The sequence below is a fragment of the Canis lupus genome, chromosome 1 (assembly GCF_003254725.2).
Source record: "Canis lupus dingo isolate Sandy chromosome 1, ASM325472v2, whole genome shotgun sequence".
Taxonomy (NCBI): domain Eukaryota; kingdom Metazoa; phylum Chordata; class Mammalia; order Carnivora; family Canidae; genus Canis; species Canis lupus.
Genome location: NC_064243.1, coordinates 58,523,536 through 58,545,191, shown reverse-complemented (window position 1 = coordinate 58,545,191; position 21,656 = coordinate 58,523,536). Strand labels below are relative to the sequence as shown.

At 35.4% G+C, this 21,656-nt stretch overlaps 1 protein-coding gene and 1 pseudogene across 2 annotated transcripts in view; both read left to right on the top strand.

The window, feature by feature from the left end:
- The window catches only part of CEP85L (centrosomal protein 85 like), a 151,535-nt gene that overhangs the window by 101,097 nt on the left and 28,782 nt on the right, over positions 1-21,656 (top strand). For both annotated transcript variants that reach the window (XM_025422855.3, XM_025422856.3), the window contains exons 6-8: positions 11,080-11,259; positions 18,266-18,418; positions 20,894-21,048. In XM_025422855.3, the coding sequence (XP_025278640.1) occupies positions 11,080-11,259; positions 18,266-18,418; positions 20,894-21,048 (488 nt within the window). The remainder of the gene's footprint in view (positions 1-11,079; positions 11,260-18,265; positions 18,419-20,893; positions 21,049-21,656) is intronic.
- On the top strand, positions 12,643-13,196 carry LOC112644478 (ATP synthase subunit ATP5MJ, mitochondrial-like; annotated as a pseudogene).

Below are 21,656 nucleotides of genomic sequence, written 5' to 3'. Positions count from 1 at the left end.
CCATTTTGATGTTCTCTTTGGAAAAATGCCTGTTTAGTTCATTTGCCCATTTTTTGATTGGATTGTTTATTTCTAATTATTGAGTCCTTTATATATTTTGGATATTAATCCTTTTTTGATATATGGTTTCCTGAATTTTTTAAGATTTTATTTATTGGAGAGAGTGAGAGATCACAAGCAGTGGGGGAGGAGTAAAGGGAGAAGCAGATTTCCTTGCTGAGCTAGAAGCACAATGCAGGGCTTCATCCCAGGTTCCTGGGATCATGACCTGAGCAGAAGGCAGATGCTTATGTGTCACCCAGCCATCCCCCTGAAATATTTTTGTATTCTATAGGTTGTTTTTCATTTTGTTAATTATCAGATCTTCTGTGCAGAAGTATTTGAGTTTGATGTACTTCCATTTGTTGATATTTTGCTTTTGTTGTTTGTGCTTTTGGTGTCACGTCCAAAAAACAAGTCATTGCTGAGACCAATATTGATGAATTTTCTCTCTGTGTTTCATTCTAGGAGTTTTGTGGTATTAGATCTTTTAAGTCTTAAATACATTTCAAGTTAACTTTTATGAGTGGTGTGAGATAGGGATTCAGTTTCATTGTTCTGCATGTGTTTCTGCAGTTTACCCAGCACATTTGTGAAAGAGACTTCCTTTCCTCTTTGGGTATTCTTGGCTTCCCTGTCAAATATGTTGACTGTATATGCCAGGATGTAATTCTGGAGCTCTCTGCTCCTTTTCATTGGTTGATGTGTCTTTTTTTTTTGTGCTAGTATTGTTTTTATTACCATGGCTTTTTAGTATAGTTGGAAATCCAGAAGCATGATTCCCCTTTGATTTTTTTTTTCCTTTATTTCTCAGGATTTCTTTGGCTATTTGGGGTCTTCTGTTATTCCACACAAATTTTAGAGTTGTTTCTTCAATTCCTATGAAGAATAACAGAGGAATTCTTGCATTGGATGTATGAATAATGTTATTTTTTATTCACAGCATTTTATATATGCACATTTGGGGCCCATAGCCCCATTCATTCTAATTCCATAGCACATTAAACAAAAAGGAAATTATACTTTTAATATTTTATATATTCAAAGTTAAATAAAGTAATTTTTTGAAATAAAATAGCATTCTTTTATGAATTTATAGATGCAAAACATACTCATGAGAAATAACTCTATTTGCCTATTAAAAACTTTGAAAAGGCTTACAGTCAACATGTCCTGAAAAAAATCAGTAAATCACATAGGTAGAAAATGAGAAATAGTCTTTATCCTAAAATTCATACTTCTTAGATTTTTTTTTTTTTTTTAGTAGTACAGTTACTGAAATTGAAGAGAGACTTGTTATTTACAATGCCTTATACCAAAATTTCAACCTGTGGTTAACAGGCCTCTCAGGAGTGGGGCTAGGGGACCAGAATATAAAGAAACCTTTTCCCTTTTGTTAAAAACTGAGGAAGAGAGAGATGACTTCTTTTAATATAGGTGGGAACTTTGTAAAGACCAACCAATTGATATTTGTTTTAATTAAGCTTCATTGATGCATCATTTCTTGTTGTCTTTCCATTTTTTTCTTTTTTCTTTCCATTTATATACATTTTTTCTATTTTTTTCTTTTGGCTATTTTTTCTACTACCAAGTTTTTTGGTCTTAAAGAGCATTTTATAAATGATTTCCACCTTTACAAATGAGGTCATTCAACAAAACATAAACATCTAATGCGGTAAGTGCTAGGGTCACAAGAGTGAAGAATAGTTTCTCTTTAGATGGATTTTGAAGCCCTCAGAGACTGTGTAAAAAACCTGTTTATCCATTTCTTTAAAAATTATTTATGTTTACTATAGATAAGACACCATGTAGATGCCAGTAATATAAATGTGAGTCAAGTTGGTTTTTTTCTTCAAAGAATATACAATCTGTTGAAGAAGACAGATAAACAAGAGACAGTTGCAGCAAGTTTGAGGTGCCCAAATGAGATATATATAAAGTGCTATGGGAATCCATACTCAGAACACATAAATCAACCTTGAACCAAGGTTGGCTCAAGCTTCCTATAGGAAGGGATATCTGATCTGAGAACCTGATGAAGTGAAAGAATTTAGCCAAAAGACACAGAGTAATAGTGCTTGAGGCATAGTATATTGTATGTGAAAAGGTCCAAAGGCAAGAGAGGATGTAATCCATTTGGAAAACTACAAATTACTCCATTGGGATGAAGTGCAAAATGAGAGAAGAGTAGTGGTAAGAGATATGATTAAAGAGGTAAGCAGGAGTCAATAATAGCAAAGGCTCATAAAGTAAAGGGCCCATTTATCCCAGATTTATTTATTTATTTATTTTATTTATTTATTTTTTTTTATGATAGTCACAGAGAGAGAGAGAGAGAGAGAGAGAGAAAGGCAGAGACATAGGCAGAGGAAGAAGCAGGCTCCATGCACCGGGAGCCCGATGTGGGACTCGATCCCGGGTCTCCAGGATCGCGCCCTGGGCCAAAGGCAGGCGCCAAACCGCTGCGCCACCCAGGGATCCCCCAGATTTAGATTATAATTCAGTTAATGCCTGTGTACTAGCCATAATGATTAATAGCACCCTCTATATTTCTCTAAAGTGTCCTACTTTGGTTACCCCAGTGGCATAACAGAAATTTAAGGTAGGTATTGAGGCAGAAAACAGTTGGGAGGCTATCTTAGTAGTATGAAACTTAAATGAACACCTGAATTTTAAGTCAATGTTGGTCAGGAAAAGAAGAAGAATATTCAACATCTGTGTGACCAAGCATGGGCTTGATTTAATGACTTTAATGGATTAGAGAAATGATTCCCTAGTTTCAGATGGGCAAGATTGATTGGCTTATATTGTCAGAGACCAGGATAGAGATGACTGCATCAGGAATTAGTTTAGAGGAGAAAAATTATGAGTTAAGCTTGTATATCATATAGTAAAATTGGGACTGAGGTGAAGAATGAGGCTGATATTCATAGGTAGGTCTAAGGGAGAGATTAGAGATTTAGGATTTGTCAGCCCACATGGGTGGTTGTTGAAGCTTGGGCATGATCAGGTGTTCCAGGGAGTGAAGAAAATTGAACCCTAAAGTAAAGACAGGGACTAGCAGTATTTTAGAAGGCAGTAAAAGAGCACAACCTGTGAAAGAGCGTGGCAGGGGTGGGTGGGGGTGGCATTGTCTTAGACAGGAAGGGAAGACAGGCTTCACGGATTCAGTTGTTGGGGCACACTCAGAGGCTGAAAAAGCAATTTAAAGGCTTCAGGCAGTCTGGCTTCAGACCTTTCTCATTCTGTCTGCTTAATTTCACCTAGAAGTTCTACAGCTTATCTTGGAATGAAACACATTTCTGTAGTACAGATTTGCCCATACACAAGAGGTAGATAGAATGATGTCAGTATAGTTTTCAAGTCTCACTGGTTTATAGTGGTTTTTGTTTTGTTCTTCCAAGGCAAGGGGAATTAGAATAGTGAGAGTTAAATTAGGATCTTTGGCAGGCTGCAGAAAAGGCCTAGGCTCACCTACTGCTTTGACAGCAGAAGCCTCTTCAAGCTTCATTTTCAGAATATCGTTAGAGTACTGTTCTGCCTTGGGAAATGCACTCCCTCCTTGGTGGTTTCAGTTCATGACAGAGTGCGTTGCCTCCTAGCCGCCTGAATGGTAGGCCCTGCATTGCAGAGTTCTATCTATATCATCTCAACACCCACCAGACCCTCCAGCATTTTGACTGTGTCCGTGCATGTGGTTTAATATTCCCTGTGGCTGCCTGCCCAAAACGCTCAACTCTTCTCCTGTTACTGTTTTGATAAGTAATCTGGTTTAAGTTGCATAGGCTTTGAGTGGACTATTCTGATTTTTACTTTTCCTTTAAAGCCCTACTATTTTTTTTGCTTGACTTTTGAATGGTTTTCCAGAAATGTGTGTATGTTGTTGTCATAGAAATACCTATATTAACTAATCTGTAAAATTAATTTTAAATTTCGGAGTAGTTTTAGGTTCACTGCAGAGTTGAGCAGAATGTACAGAGAATCTCATATATCCTGTGCCGCCGCACACCTGAGCCTTCTCCACTCTTGGCATCCTGTATCAGTGAATCTTTGTTACAGTTGAACTTAGAGGGACACATCATTATCACTCAAAGGCCATAGTTCACATTGAGGTTCAATCTTGGTATTACAGTTCTGTGAGTTTGGACAAATGTATAATGACTTATACTCATTATTGTAGTATCGTACAGAACAGTTTCACTACCCTAAACATCTGTGCCTGTTCTTTCCCTCCTGTCCCTCAGCCCCTGGCAACAGTCTTTTTATTGGCTCCAGAGTTCTACCTCTTCCAGAATATGATACAGTTGGAACCATACGGTATATGGCCTTTATGATGGCTTCTTTCACTTTTTAATACACATTTAAATTTCCTCTATGTCCTTTCACATGTTGATAGCTCTGTCTTTTTAATGCTGAATAATGTTCCATGATCTGGATGTACCACAGTTTATTTATCCATTTACCTGCTGAAGGAAGTTTTTAGTTACTTTCAGGTTTTGGCAAATATGAAAAAAGCTGCTATAAACCTCCATGTGAAGTGTTTTGTGTAGGATGCTTTCTGTTCATTTGGGTAAATACCAAGGAACACAATTGTTTGATCATATGGTAAGAATATGTTCGTTTTTAAGTAACTGCAACTGTCTTTCAAAATAACGTATTACATTACATTCCCACTTGCAATGAATGGAAGTTTCTGTTGTTCCATGTCCTCACCATCATTTGCTATTGTCATTGTTTTGGATTTGGACCATTCTGACAGATGTGTGGGGGTAGGTGACTCATTTTAATTTGAAATTCCCTGAAGACATTTGATGTTTAACATCTTTTCATATATTTATTTGCCATCTATATACTTTTCTTCAGTGAGGTGTCTGTTGAGGTCTTTTCCCCATTTTTAATTATGTTATTTTTTGAGTTTTAGGAGGTTTTTTTTTTTTTTTGTATAGTTTGGATACAAATCCTTTATCAGATGTGTCTTTTGCCAATAGTTTCTACAATATGTGGCCTATCTTCTCATTTTCTTATAACGCCTTTTGCAGAGCAGAAATTTTTAATGAAATCCAGCGTGTTTCTTTCTTTTATGAATTATCTTTGGTAGTGTATCTAAAAGTCATTGCCATTTTCAAAGTCATTTAGGTTTTTTCATATGTTATCTTCAAGGGGCTTTATAGTTTTGTATTTTACATTTAGGTCTTTCTTCCCTTTTGAAGAGTGGAAAACCATTTTCTTGCTTGTGGATGTCCCATTGTTACAGCATAATTTGTTGAAAAGACTTTCTTTACCCCATTGTACTGCCTTTGTTCCTTTGTCAAAAAGCAGTTGACTGTATTTATCTGGATCTGTTTCTGGGTTTTCTATTCTGTTCCATTGACCTGTTTGTCTGGGCTTTCCTCAGTGTCACACATTCTAGATTGCTATAGCTTTATTGTGAATATTGAAGTCAGGTAGTTCAGTACTCCATCTTTGGTTTTGTCCTTCAGTATTATGTTGGCTATCCTGGGTCTTTTGTTTTTCCATAGAAATTTTAGATAATTAGTTTGTTGCTATCCACAAAATAACTTGCTGGGATGTTGCCTGAGATTGCATTGAATCTATAGATTAAGCTAGGAAGAACCTAACATCTTGACCTTATTGAGTCAATCTATGAACATGGAATATCTCTTTATTTCGTTCTTCTTTGATGTCTTTGATAAGAGTCATATAACTTTCTTTATATAGATCTTGTATATATTTTGTTATATTTATACATACTTCATTTTTTGGAGGGCCTCTTGAAATCTTGCTATAATTGCTTATTAGTTTCAGGAAGGGCTTTGGGAGGGATTTTGTTTTGGTTTTGGTCTGTTTTAGGGATTTTCTATATAGGTGATCGTGGCATACATTTCTTTCTTCCTGGCATAATTTCCTTCTCTTATTATTGCATTCTCTAGGACTTCTAGTACAGTGGTGGGAGGGGAACATTCTTGCTTTGTTCCTGATATTAGCGGGAACACCTCACATTTTTTATCATTAATTCTGGTGTTAGCTGTAGGATTTTTTTAGATGTTCTTTATTAAGTTGAGTAAGTTTGCCTCTATTCCAAGTTTGTTCAGAATTTTTATCATGAATAACTGTTGAATTTTGTCATATTATTTTCTGCATTTATTTGTGATCATATGATTTTTCCTTAGTAACCTATTGATGTGATAGATTACATTAATTGATTTTTGAATATCAAACCTGCCTTAATTGCGGGAATAAATTTTAGTTGGTCATTATGAATAACTCTTTTTATATATCCTAGTTTCTCCTAAGGTGGAAGCTTAGATAATTCATTTTAAATCTTTCTTTTTTTTTTTTCTAATATATGCACTTGGTGGTATAAATTTCCCTCTTAGCATTGCTTTCACTGCATCCCACAAATTTTAGATAATCTGTATTTTCATTTCCATTTAGTACAAAATATTTTAAAATTTCTTTTGAGATTTCTTCTTTGAACCATATATTATTTTGTAATGTGTTGTTTAATCTCCAAACATTTTGGGATTTATAGCTAGCTACCTTTCTGTTGGTTTCTAGTTTAATTCCATTTTGATTTGAGGGAGCATACATTGTACAATCTCTCTTCAATTTGTTAAGGCATATTTTATCACCCCAAATGTGGTCTGTTTTGGTGAATGTTCTATGTGAGCTTGAGAAGAATGTGTAATCTGAAGTAGTCTATACATGTCAATTACATCCAATAAATTGAGTGGGGATGTTTTTGAGTTCAGCTGTGTACTTGCTAATTTTCTGCTTGATGGATCTGTTCATTTCTGATAGAGGGTTGGTGGAGTCTCCAGCTGTTTTAATATATTTATCTGTTTCTCCTTTTAGTTCTCACTTTTTACCTCACATATTTTGCTGCTCTGTTGTCAGACACATACATATTAAGTCTTCTTGGAGTATTGACCGTTTCATGTAATACTCATTTTGATTCCTTACAACTTTCCTTGCTCTAAAGTCTGGTTTTCCTAAAATTAATATAATTACTCCACTTACCTTTTCTTATTTCAGACTTTTATTTAAATTCCAGTTAAACATCTAATGTAATATTGGCTTCAGGAGTAGAATTTCATGATGCATCACTTATATATAACACCCAGTGCTTATTGTAACAAGTGCCCTCTAGCCCATCTGCCGTCCACTTCCCTCCATCAACCCTCAGTTTGTTCTCTATTGTTAAAGGTCTCTTAGGGTTTGCCGCCTCCTCTCTCCTTCTCTATTTTTTTTTTCTTCCCACACGTTCATCTGTTTTGTTTCCTAAGTTCCATGTATGAGTGAAATCATACCTGGATTTGACGTGTGGTATCTGACAGTTTGGAGAAAATTCTCAGTCATTATTTCAAATACTGCTTTCATTTCTTCTGGTAATGTTACACCTTTTGTAGTTATCTCACAGTTCTTGGATATTCTGTTTTATTTTTTCTAGTCTTTTTTTCTCTTTGTCTTTTAGTTTCAGAAGTTTCTTATCATATCCTCAAGCTCAGATTGTTTCCTTATCTGTGTCCAGTCAACTAATTAGCCTATCAAAGACATTCTTTTATTTATTTACTTGAAAGAGTGAGAGTACACATGAGTGGGAGGAGGGTATCTACCGACTGAGCCACCCAGCCACCCCTTAAAGACATTTATTTCTCTTCCAGTATTTTTGGTGTCTAAAATTTTTTATTTCTTTCTAAGAATATCCACTTCTGTGGTCACATTCTCTGCCTGTTCTTGTTTGCTGTTTATCTTAGCATTAATGTCCTTTATTAGTCATAGTTTAAAAAAAAAATTCTGGTCTGATAATCCCGGCATTCCTGTCATATCTAACTCTGGTTCTCCTGCTTGTTCAATCTCTCCAGACCATGATTTTACCTTTTCATATATCTTGTATAGAGGAAGGAGAAGTACTCTCTAGTCCTATGATTGGGTCTTAGTATTTTAATGAGCCCTTTAGTACACCTGGACTGTGAAGTTCACTGGTGCTTCTGGGGTTTTTTCCTTTCCCACCCTTAGGTGGGGCAGGATGGTCAAGGCAACTGGAATTGAGTGTTTTCTTTTAGGTAGGTTAGCTCCCTTCTAGGTAACCTTCTGGGTAGATTAGTTTCTAGTTAAATAGTTTCTCCTGAAGGCAGGTTTTGTTAAGAACATAGCGTTCTGGTGTATTTCAAGATGGTTCCTTTTCTCCTCTTTCTGTTGGAAACATTGAAGAGATTTTCCCTGATATTCACTGTGAGGACCTGATAGAGCTTGTGGAAGTAAAACCAAACAGGTCAGGTGTCCCCTATGACTGGGTCTCCTTAGAATTTTTGACTTTCAGACTTATCCACACTGAGCCTCCAGTGGTTCGTCAATTTCAGTTCTGATTTTCCTATTTCAGCATTAGTTGCGAGGAGGATTCTGCTCTGGTAAGTGTGCCTTTCCCTATTCACCTGTTTCTCTAATTCTGGGGGTAGCATTATATTCTGTGACCTTACTTCTGACAGATCTAAGAATATCTGTCAGTTCATCTTGTTTACTTGTTATTGATAGATGGAGTGGAAATTTCTGAGCTCATTACATACTATAGTCCTTTTTTGTTTGTTTGTTTTTGTTTAGTTTCCTAGTCTAGCTTGGCCATCTTCCTCTCTGTCTGATGTTCATCTCTTTTTGTGTGTTCAACTAGCATCTTAATATCAATAGGTTCTACTTGTAATTAAGTACATCTGTTCTCCTATATGATCTCCTTAACCTCAGCTCAGAATGTGATCTTCCCTGTTACTTGACAAAATCTCAAACCTTGGTTATCTAACATTTCTTGTCTCTTTTTTAAAAAATATTTCTCTAAATTCTCTCAATTCTACATGTAGACTTCCTTCATTTTGTTCCCTATGCTCCTCAGCTCCTCTTTTTGTTCAGCTAAATAGGTTAGAATAATTGTTAAAGATTTATTTATTTTTACTTATTAAATGTTTTATTTATTTGTTAGAGCACGAGTAGGGTAAGGGGCAGAGGGCCCAATGCATCCTGGAACTCTAGGATCATGACGTGACCCGAAGGCAGATGCTTAACTGACTGAACCACTCAGGTGCTCCAAGATTTATTTATTTTAGAGAGAGAGAGAGCATGGACATGTGTGCCACTGTGGGGAGGGGCAAAGAGAGAAAATCTTCAAGCCGACTCCCCACTGAGCATGGAGCCTGACAGGAGGCTGCCCCTCACAACCCCTGAGATCATGACCTGAGCTGAAACCAAGAGTTGGATCCTTAACTGAGCTCCCTGGGAGGCCCTAGATTAATTTCTTAAAGAGAATTCATATCCATTCTCAGTATCTTTTAATTCCTGCTGTCCACTGCTTACATTTGTTGTAGTACTCACTTGTCCTCCTTTTTCTTTTCCCTTCAATCAAAACTTACTGAGAATCTTACACATGGGGCTGTAGGGAATACAGAAATGTATAAATTTACAAAACAGAGTTCACAATGTTCTTAAATCATGTTACTTTCTTGTTATGAAACCATCACAGTGTTCCCATTTCCTATGAATTAAGATTTAACTCTGAACCTTGTGATTCTATTATATGGTTCCACTTAAGATTTTTACATTTTTTTCCTTCTATCCATCCCCCCTCTTATACTCCATACTTTAAACAGATATTGGTACTCTCTGCATTTATTCCATTCTACCTTTTTAAAATGTTCTTTCTGGAATACTTTTCTTTCTTTCTCCATTCCTACCAGAATCTTCCTTGTTTTCAAAGTCTATCTCAAAAGCCATGACCCCAGTAAAGCCTTTTCCTCATTCTCCCAGTGGTGGCTTCATTTATCCTCCAACTTCCCCATACTTTGTACTAAAGATGACTTTTCTTTGGCTACCATATTATATGGTGTCCTATATATAATGATCTGAGAATTTCCCTTATGCTTCTGATAGAATTTGAGTTTTTAAAGGACAGTGCTAGAGTCTGTCATCTTTGAAATAACCAGCACATGATAAGTGCTATTTATGTAATTTTTTAATTGTATCTCCACCTTTGGTGAAGTATGAATTCTTCAAGGTCTAATTCAAGTTCACTTCTATAACCCTTCCCTTAGGCACTACAGTACAACTATCTTAGCAGTTAGACAGTTTCCATTGTCTTTTTTTTGTGTGACACTTCATTAAACTGGTGGGACTTTGCTTTATAAATTGTTGAATCCCAGTACACAATTCCTAACATGTGCTTAGTAAATATTTGTTGAATAAGTGGGAAAGTTATCTGTTTCTCTACTTTCACATTACTTTATTGGTATCTCTTACAGCACTTATCACATCCTAATTTATTTGAGGAAACATTTGTATTTTCTATCTGCCTTTTCCTGGTTGTAATGCTGCAAGGGAAATGGTAAGGGAAAGATCTCATCTAAATTCCTTACAAAGCCTCACTCATGGAAACAGGAATACATTCGTTCAGTCAAATTATTTTTTTTGAGCTCTTATTTTATGCCAGTGATTATTCTATGAAATAAGGATCTAAGAGCAACTAAGATGGGTAAAAATTCCTGCTTTCATGGACCTTACTTTCTAGTTAGGGGAAACACTGTATTAATACTTAGCAAGTTTAATATTAGCTGGAAATTATCACCTGTAAAGAGTTTTTTCTTTTTATTTCCCCAGAACTTTCACTTCTATTTAATGTATTATTTACATCTCTTAATTATACTTTTTAGTCTCTATATCTCTAATTACACTTTCTTTTTGCCTTTTATTAAGCTTCTGTTTATGTGATAGAAACTCTACATATTTTACCTGTGTTCTCCAAAAAACAAAAACAAACAAAAAAACACTGCAAAGTACTTTCTTATTTCTGTTCTATAGATAAGAAGACTGAGGCGTGGCGTTGGTAAGCAAATTAATTTGATTTAATTATGGCATATAACTAAGTAGAGGTGAGATTTATGCCAAGATCTGTTTGTTGCTAAAGCCTAGATGTACTCTCGTACTATACCTTATTTCCCGTTTCTTTCCATTTTTTCAAGATAAGTAAACTTCTAACCTCTCTTTTTTCTTTCCTGATAGCCACAATATGAGAACAGTTCACTCCAGACTCCATTCTCTGATCAATCAGTGTCCCATTCCCAGCAAGAGGAACTTGAGCAAAAGCTTGCATCTACTGAGAAAGAGGTTTTGCAGCTCAATCAGTTTCTTAAGCAAAGAATAAGCCAATTTAGTGAAGAGAAGAAGAAACTGGAGGAAAAGGTAGATATTTTTTAATAAAGTTGAATTAAGTCAATAACATTCCTTCAACATATAATCATTGGTTATCTACTGTATTTTAAGTGTGTGTTATACCAGGTTGCACATTTATATTGAAATGATTAGTTTTGTAGTGACTTTTGAGAAACCCTGTGCTATCAACAAAAATACAAATGTGGGAGGGATTAAAATATTTTCTCACCTGAGATTTGTTAATTAACAGATTGTGTGAAAATTATGATTCAGGGATGCCTGGCTGGCTCAGTTGGTAGAGCATGCAATTCTTGATCTCAGGGTCATCAGTTTGAGCTCCACATTGGGCATGGAGCCTACTTAAAAAAAAAAAAAAAAAGAAAGAAAGAAAATTATGATGATTCAGTGGATACAATTTTAAAATATATTTTTATATTTCATCTAAAGTTTTCTCATTTTTAATTACTTTTGGTGTCCAATGCTTAATAAAATTAATTTATATATTAACTACATATTTAATGTAGTTGGTAAATCTGAAGAATGGGCTGGGTGGCCACTTCCTACTTGGATATCTTAAGAATATTTCAGACTGTTCAGGTCCAAAACATAATTTGCCTACCACGTGCCCTCTTCTTAAAACAAAAATTTTCTTCAATGTTCATTACTGTATATTCAGTCATTCATGCTGGAAATCTTACTAACACTGATTAAGCCTGTCTCCTAATTATATAAAAGAATCTGTCCAACACTACCAGACCAGTCTAAATTATCATGTCTTGGCAAAGATTTTATAAGAGCCTCTTCATTAGTGTCTCTGAATCCAGTCTTGCCCTGCCTGTCTGCTTTCCCTCTATCTCCAATAACTTTCTTTTTGTGATTATTAATTCCATGTATTTTTATTATATTTTGAAAAAGCAAAGCATAATTTATATATGGTCAAATATATAAATCTTAGGTGTTCAGTTTGGTATTATTAATAGTATATAGTCATATAACTGCTATCTAAAATGAGACACAAAACATATCAATCACCAGGGGTATGTGGCTGGCTTATTTGGTAGAATATGTGACTCTTGATCTCAGGGTCATGAGTTTGAGCCCCACGTTGGACATGGAGTTTGCTTAAAAAAAAAAAAAAAAAAAAAACCAACACGTCAGTCACCTAAGAAGTTCCCTTGTGCTTCTTTCTAGTCCAGTCTTCTTCCTCTTTCTGAAACACTGTTATTGCCATAGATTAGTTTTGAATCTTCTTGGCCTTCATATAAATGGAGTCAACTGTATATATTCTTTTGTGTTGGTCTTCTTTCACTTAATATCTTTGAGATTTATTTATATCATTGCATGGATTCCTATCTACTGCTGAGTTGCATTCCATCATATAGACGGATCACCTCCTGTCTTGTTAATGGACATTTGAATTGTTTGCATTTTGGGGAAATTATGAATAAGGCCACTGTGAGCATTCTTGCACCAGACATTTTTCATTTCTCCTGGATAAATTCCTAAGAGTGGAATTTCTGAGTTACATATTTCATAGGGTAAATGTTTAACTTCTATAAGAAACTACTGAATTCTGCACACTTAGTGACCTTTCTGAGTTGGCCGTGTGGGTTGGCTACCCTGAGCCAGTTGTCCTGTGCTGAGATGCTTCAGAGCCTTATTAAAAATGCTTAGATCCCCATGAAACCTTACTATACCCAAGTGCACCAAGAGATTTGGGTACGAATGAGGTTGATGGGCTTCATCGTGTATAAAATTAGGAGTGCTGATTAAAGAAGTAAAGCTTTGAAAGCTTCAAGTCCTGCACCTGCTTGTGGTCATCATTAACCACCTTTACTTGGAGTACACATCAGATAGAACATAACCCTGGCTGCAAATTTCAGTAAGCTGTTAGATGGGAATGTGGAACATCACTGTGCACTTGTAGAAGTGCTGCTTCCTTTGTGATAGAAATAAATGTACCTTTGAAATGCCAAAGAGAGAGATTGGAAGAAAGAAATCTGCGTTCTAGTATTTGTATCATTTAACACGTCCACTATCAATATGTGAGAGTTCCAGTTGCTCCATGGCCACCTAGCCCATTCTTCAGAGTATGGAGGACTGAACTTTTTAAAAGGAATATCCAATCATTTCACTTACATTACCCAACAGTGCCATCTCAGTGTTGTCTTTAAAATAAGAATCAGGGACGCCTGGGTGGCTCAGTGGTTTGGCGCCTACCTTTGGCTCAGGGCGTGATCCTGGAGTCCTGGGATCAAGTCCCACATCGGGCTCCCTGCAGGGGGCCTGCTTCTCCCTCTGCCTGTGTCTCTGCCTCTCTCCCTGTGTGTCTCTCATGAATAAATAAAATCTTTAAAAAATAAAAATAAAAATAAAATAAGAATCAGGGCAGCCCGGGTGGCTCAGCGGTTTAGCGCCGCCTTCAGCCCAGGGCATGATCCTGGAGTCCTGGGATCAAGTCCCACATCGGGCTCCCTGCATGGAGCCTGCTTCTCCCTCTGCCTGTGTCTCTGCACCCCCCTTGAATAAATAAATAAAATATTAAAAAATAAAATAATCAAATTCTTTCCATGGCCAGAAAGACTCTAATTCTATAACCGCAGGCTCTGTCAATCTCACTTTAGTATGCTGTTTCTTTTCTTTTTCTTTTTAGTACGCTGTTTCATGGTACAGTGCTTATAGTTGGTACAGTGGTCATAATTTGTTTCTTGGTCCCAAGAATCTTGACACAAAGTTTTTTCTCTTTGGTAAATACTTGACTATCTTCTCCCAATACTCCGTTACCTATTTATTTTGTTAAGTGTCATCTTAAATATCTTTCTCCTCCATCCTCTTCCTTTATATGTGTAGAGCATTTTGTTCTTGTTTTTCCAGTGTTTAACATGATTTTGATAATCATTATGTTTTAGTATTTCTCTGTATGCTCCAGGATGGTAGGGACATAGCAGTTTTGTCACTGTAGCATGTATAGCACCAGCCATGGTACCTGGCATATTAAATGGATGGATGGATGGATGCTTTCAAGTGATTTTTGCCAACAGGAAAGAAAAGAGAGTGGGATAAGCCCATCAAAGGACTCTGGAAAGAATAATTAGAGATATTAAAGATGTCAGAGGAGTGCGTGATAGAGCAAATTCCTGAGATAAATAGAGAAAGGTTGATAACAGATACCAAGATGGGGAATTACTTTAGGAAAAGAGGAACAGTTTTTCTCTGCAGTGAGGGAATTGAGAATGGAACTGTGTAGAATAGAAAAATTAAGGAGGAGGGTTAGTGTGGATGGTAGAGGTTGTGCCAGAGGCCACGGAGATGATTTGAATTCTTGAAGGGAGTGTAGATGCTGGTAAATAGACTCACGGGTAATGCATCAACTGACCAGCGTGTTAAGCCCACATGAGATTGGATTGCATTATTTCTTCTGCATTTCCTCTTTGTTATCCTGATACTACAATAGGAAAACATTTGATGTGATAATAACAATAGAAGTTACTCTGATAAGCTTTTTCTTGTATATGCCAGACAGCATGTTAAGGTGCATTAAATACGTTTTCTTATTTAATATTAACTAATCTCACAAAAATCCTAATGCATAAATACTATACCCCCTTTTTTAAAAATGAACTAAATGATGTTTGGAGAAAAGTTGAGTAATTTGTCTAGTTGCATGTAGGTATAACTGTCACAAAGCTAGGAGTAAAATTCAAGACAGTTTAATGCTACAGCCGATGCTTGGCTTCTAATAATAATTTAGAAAAATAAAACATGGAGGAAAGCTTTTCCTCAGTAATCTGTTTTGTTTTAATAACTATTTAAAATGAAGAAAAATACATTCATTTATAAACCTTTTCTGAAAACAGAGCCCCTCCTATTGCCTTTGAGGAATAATCTCAGTACTAAATAATATCTTCTTGAAAGGAAAAACCTAACCTTTTACAAATGGGATAGGGGAGATTTATTAGTAATACCTCATTTTACCTGGAGATAATTACTGGAGTTCAGATTTTAGTAATCAGCATAAAACTTGAAAGTTTAAAAAACAAAACACAAAGAGCTTCTCCTTAGTGAAGAGGGTTAAAAAAATCCCAAGACCCAGTGATTATGTGTAATCCACTTGTAGTCAGTCAACAAATAGCAAAAACAGTATTCAGTAGGAGATTGTTGGCAAAGATTTGTGATCAAAAGCAGCAGGCTTGACCTGACATCAAAGAAGGCAGTTGACCAGCCAAAGAAAAAGAAGAAAACCAGGACATCTTTGCATAGTAGAAGACATCATGACTAACCTATTCTATTGGCTGCTTTTCGGGGACATCATTGTGTCACACTTCAGACACTTAAAAAAAAAATTAAAAATAAATTAGGGAGCCCATAGTAAAAATAGACTGGCTAGTTATTTCTATAAGTTACAGGGTCACTTGCTAAGGCAAGAATAGGCTTTGTCAATGGGGAATCCAGGCACAGCTGGTTTCTAGAGAATTTATGGAAATCTGGTTGTGTGTAGTGTGAAAGAATTGAAAGAACATTGGCTTTTCAGTCAGATGATTTATATCTAAATCTCATCTCTGTGTCAGTGACTTGCAGTTAAGTTAATAAAGGGCTGTGGACCTCATATTCAAAAAGTTAATTACATGTCTTTTTTGGAAAAATGTTCACATCCTCTGCTTAGTTTGTAATCATATTTGTTTTTTGGTATTGATTGTATAAGTTCTTTATGTATTTTGGATATTAACTCCTTATTCGATACATCATTTGCAAGACGCTTAAAGTTGCTAAGTATCACTAATCATCAGGGAAATTCAAATCAAAACCATGAGATAATCACCTTACACTTCAGAATAGCTAAAATAAAAAAATGTAAGAAATAACAAGTGTTGATGAGGAGAAAAAAAAAAAAAAGTTTGTGCACTGTTGATAGGAATGCAAATTGGTATAGCCACTGTGGAAAATAGTATGAAGGCTCCTTTAGAAATAGAATTACTATACGATCCAATAATTCCACTACTGGGTATTTACCCAAAGAAAATGAAAACACTAATTCAAAAATATATATGCAGTCCTGTGTTTATTGCAGCACTGTTTACAATAGCCAAGATATGGAAGCAGCCCAAATGTTTACTGATAAATGAATGGATAAAGATTTGATACATATAAACACTACTGAATATTACTCAGCTGTAAAAAAGGAGATCTTATTGTTTACAATAACACAGATAGATGTAGGGAGTATAATGCTAGGTGAAATAAGCCAGAGAAAAACATACACCATATAATTTCACTCATCTGTGGAATTTAAGAAACAAAACAAATGAACAATGAGGGAGTGAAATTAAAAAACAGAGTCTGAAATACAGAAAACAAACTGGTGGTTACCAGAGGGGCTATGTGGAGCTGGGAGAGGAGTGGTAAAAAGATAGAGGGAATCAAGAGTACACTTATTTTGATGAACACTGAATGATGTATACAGTGCTTGAATTATTATACTGTACACCTGAAAATAAAATAACACTATGTTAATTATACTTTAGTGAAAAAAGAAGGGGGAAAATGAGAGGAAAAAAGAAATTGTATTATGTGGTCTTTCAGATCACTATCAAAGTCAGCAGTCTGTGAGTTCTGTTCAATCACAAATTGTCACACCAGCACACTGGCCTTAATCCTGAGAAAGCCCCAGTAAAAGGATTTGTCAGTTTTACCAGTGTTGGTCCTTACCCAATGTAATAAATGGATCCTAATGTTATTGATGGAATAGAATAAATGAAAGGAGATGTGATTTTCTAAGTAAGGTTTTCTTAATAAAAGTTGTTAAACATTGGACTCGAAGGGAATTGGATAAGGCATGAAAAAAAAACTAGGCTGTGCAAAGTGTTAGCTTTAATAAAATTGGGGAGAGTAAGTCATACTACTAATTATTGGCACTTATTTCCCTGGTGAATGTGGGAAAAGGCTGTAAAAATATTTTAGAACCCTGTAAGTTTCTAAATTTTGAAAGACTGGAAATTTAAGGTGAAATAGAGTCTGGAGTTTATTTTTTAGGTAACTGTATACACATTTATAATTGATCTGAAATATTAAAGAACTTTGAATATATGATATGAAATTTAAAGAGAACATTTTTCAAGTTTGGAAGGGTGAAAAAATTAGTACATAAAAATCTGAGGTTCAGTCTACACAAAGTGGGATAGTCTGGAATCATATAGTATATGTGTCCTACAGTAGGTGTTCAATTTTAACATATTCCATCAATCCTAAAATGACATTAGTGGTGCAGCACACCTTCATTATATGTAATTTTGAGAAAGAAAATATGTTGCATATTCAATTATGACATAATACTTTTAACAGTTGCCTTGGCTTGAGGTGTGGATGGGTCTCACTAGTGCTCTCATTTCTTCCCAAGTATCTGGTAATTTTGGTAAATTCTCCTGGCTTTGATTGCATTTCTTGAGTACATGATAAGCAATTTCTTAGCAAATCAGTAACAGAACAGCTTTAAATACTTTTAGATATCTTCCTTTCTTAATTCACATAAAACATTTGGATATAGCTTTGTAAGAAATAAGAAATTGAGGTCTGGAGATGAATATTACTGGTTTTAACATTATACCCTGTGGCTCTGTTTGTTTTTCTGGATACTCAGTAACTTTTTTTCAACACCAAGTTATAATGTAACATTGTTAAGGTATTTTAAACATCATTTAAATTCAGCACATGATTGTAGCACATACACACTGTTGAAATGGCACAGATAGGAATAGCTTTGACCAAGTTTGCACATGTGCAGGCAATGAAAACTGTATCATTACTGCTAACTGGCTGACTGTAGTTTATAGGATGCCATTGGTTGTAAAAGCAGACAAAATTTAAAAACTCTTGACTTCAGTGATACGAAAATTTATAAAAATGTGAATCTTAGAATTGATGAAATAAGGTGAATCTAATTTGAGTTGGTGGTAGCCTTAGCTGTAACCTAGAACTGTTGGTTTTGTTATTATTTTTTAATGCCACAAAGCTCCTGAAGATTTATAATTTTTTTCTTTAGCTTAAAACCAGAGATAGATATATCAGTAGCTTGAAAAAGAAATGCCAGAAGGAATCCGAACAAAACAAAGAAAAGCAGAGAAGAATCGAGACCTTGGAAAAGTATCTGGCTGATCTTCCAACTCTAGATGATGTGCAGAGTCAGAGTCTACAGGTAACAAAACTAAAATGCTCATCTTTAAATGACATGAAAACATACTGCTTTCTTAGGTTGACTCCAGAAATTTCAAAATCTTTATAACTTAAAATTTTATATATTTGTCTAATTATGTTAAATGTGTTTAATTGCTGTTTTTAGGATTAAATTTAATTAGAAACTTTAAGCGTGAGTTTGTCTTTCTTATTAATATATGATTACTTTCCTATGAAAGCTGTATATTAACTTCTTAACATTCTACTCTAAAAGGTAGTTTTGAAGCCAGTCTGACAGCCCCATCCCCTTAAGTGCACCACAGTTCTCACTTAATCTAATATTCTCTGGGATCCATCAAGGCTCAACGAGACTTCAAGACCTTTTCTTTTCTTTTCTTTTCTTTTCTTTTCTTTTCTTTTTCTTTTTCTTTTTCTTTTTCTTTTTCTTTTTCTTTTTCTTTTTCTTTTTCTTTTCTTTCTTTTCTTTTCTTTTCTTTTTTTCTTTTCTTTTCTTCTTTTCTCTCTTTCTCTTCTCTTCTCTTCTCTTCTCTTCTCTTCTCTTCTCTTCTCTTCTCTTCTCTTCTCTTCTCTATTTACTTATTCATTCTATTTTTCCAGATACTTGTTTTCTTCATTTTTTCTTGACCTTTCCACAAATTCTTACACCTTAGTCTGTGGTCTCCATTCACTCCTGTGATCTCTTCTGACCATTTTTCTTTCTTGATGCCTCAACAGAGTCTTTCTACCAATTTTGGTGAAACCTGTCTTCTAGAAATCTTACTTATAAATCTGTTAAACCTACGCTTCAGTCTTCTCCCTTCTTCTCATCATGGAATTCTCAACTCAGCACTGTGACATTCAAGGATAGAAATTTTTTTGTTCTGGATTCTGTCCTGTGCATTAAAGGATGTTTCACAGCATTCTTGACTCTACCTACCAGATGCCGATAGCACTGCTCCTACCCTCCTCCCTCCCCCAAACCAGAACTGTAGACATTTCCAAGTATCTCTTGGGCAGGGAGAGAAATCACTCTCAGTCGTGAATTACTGGTTTAATCCATGGAGTGTCATTATTGTACAGACTCTAGGCCTAGAATGGACTCTCTGTCTATATTAATTTATAAATTGTAAGACTAAGAGACGATAATGTCAGGAAGGAACTAAAGAAGTACCACAGGGGTTTGTATGAGTAGGAATAGAGAGAATTATAGTTTGAAAAACATGTGTTCGTGACAGTGTAGAGCCATTAAAATCCTTATCTACTGTTGATGGGAATATAAAGTGGCATAGCCACTGTGGAAAGCCATACATTTCCTTTAAAAATTACCATTGGGGATCCCTGGGTGGCTCAGTGGTTTAGCGCCTGCCTTTGGCCCAGGGCATGATCCTGGAAACCCGGGATCAAGTCCTCAATTCCCACATCAGGCTCCCTGCATGGAGCCTGCTTCTCCCTCTGCCTGTGTCTTTACCTCTCTCTCTCTCTCTCTCTCTCTCATGAATATAAATAAAATCTTTTAAAAAAATTTACCATCAATTCACCTGGGTATGTACCCAAAAGAATTGAGAGCAAAGTCTCAAACATGTTTGTAGATGACATACGTTCATAATAACATTTAAAGGCAACCCAAGTGTCCACTGATGGATGAATGGATAAAATGACACATACACATAAAATTCAGATATAAAAAAGAATGGAATTTTGAAACATGGATAAGCTTGAATACATTGTGCTAAATGATATAAGCCAAACCTAAAAGGTAAATACTCTGTGAGGTACTTAGAGTAGTCAAGTGCATAGAAGCAGAGAGTTAGAGTGTGGTTGCTGGAGGCTGACGGTGCAGCTGAAAGGGAAATTGTTAATGAGCACAGAGTTTGCTTTACAAAATGAAAAGAGTTCTTGTGATTAAACAACAATGTGAATGTACTTAAACACTATGGAATTGTAATTTTAAATGCAATAAAGATGATAAATTTTGTGTTATGCATGTTTTATCATTTTTATTTTTAAAAAAATAAAAATTTAAAAATGCCCCCAAACTGAGATCATTTACCTTTCTCTGTCTTGTAGAAATTTCTTTTTTTTCTTTTTTTTTTTTTAAGACTTTATTTTGGAGAGCAAGAGCATCAAGCATGGGGGGGGCGGGGCAGAGGAAGAAGAGGATCTTACCCAGATTCCACATTAGTGCAGAGCTTGATGTGGGGGTCAATCCCAGATTCCTGAGATCATGACATGACCTGACCTGAAACCAAGAGTCAGACGCCTGACTGACTGCACCACCCAGGCGCCTTTGTCTTCTAGGAATTTCTGACCCTATTCTCCATAATCTCATTCTCCTAGCTCCCTTGAGACACAAAGGGGGAAATGAAGTATTATTAAGTACTCTAGATATAGATAAGGTATAGAGTAATTTTAACCACAAGCTTGTTAATAAGAACATTGTAACAGTTCCTAGTAGAAACACATTTAATATTCTGTGTGTTATGAATTTTCTCCTTAGCTTCAGGTTCTAGAAGAAAAAAATAAGAATTTGCAAGAGACTCTCCTAGATATGGAAAAAAAGCTTGAAGAGATCAAAAAACAGTGTCAAGAAAAGGAGGCACAGCTAATATGCCAGAAAAAGAAAGAAAAGGAGTTGGTAACTACAGTTCAGAGGTAAGAAAATCTTCAGTATTTTTTATACCTGCTTTTGTTATTTATATTTTTCATGAAACATTTCACTTAAAATACATTAATTTATAGTTACTACTGTAGTGTTACCTTAAAGATATACTCTTAAGAACCATTAAGTATTATGTCATTGAAACAGGTTGTTTTGCCTATGATTTGACATCTTAATGCAACATCCTGATACCTTATCAAACGTTTTAGATGAGAATAGTTAAAATCTACCCCCCACCAAAAAAAACCCAACCAGTTGAAAACTGAAAGAATTAGCACAGTTTCATTGCTTTGCCAAAAGTAAGTATAAATTCTAGATAATAAAGAGAGGCAGTCAGATACTCAAGCTGCACTCCTTACTGTGATATATTAGAGGTAAATTGGCTCCCATTTTACCTTACTGCAGAGCAACAGGTGTGGCCGTTGTGCCAGGTGTCTTCCAAGTTTACTTACATATCTTGCTTCATAGTACTCTTCTCTTTTAAATTAATACAGTTAGAATGATAGGGAATATCACTTGTTAGTACATTTAGGTAATATCTTTAAGCTGGAAAATTAATACTAGATTCCTGAAAAACCTAGAGAACTATGTTATATATACA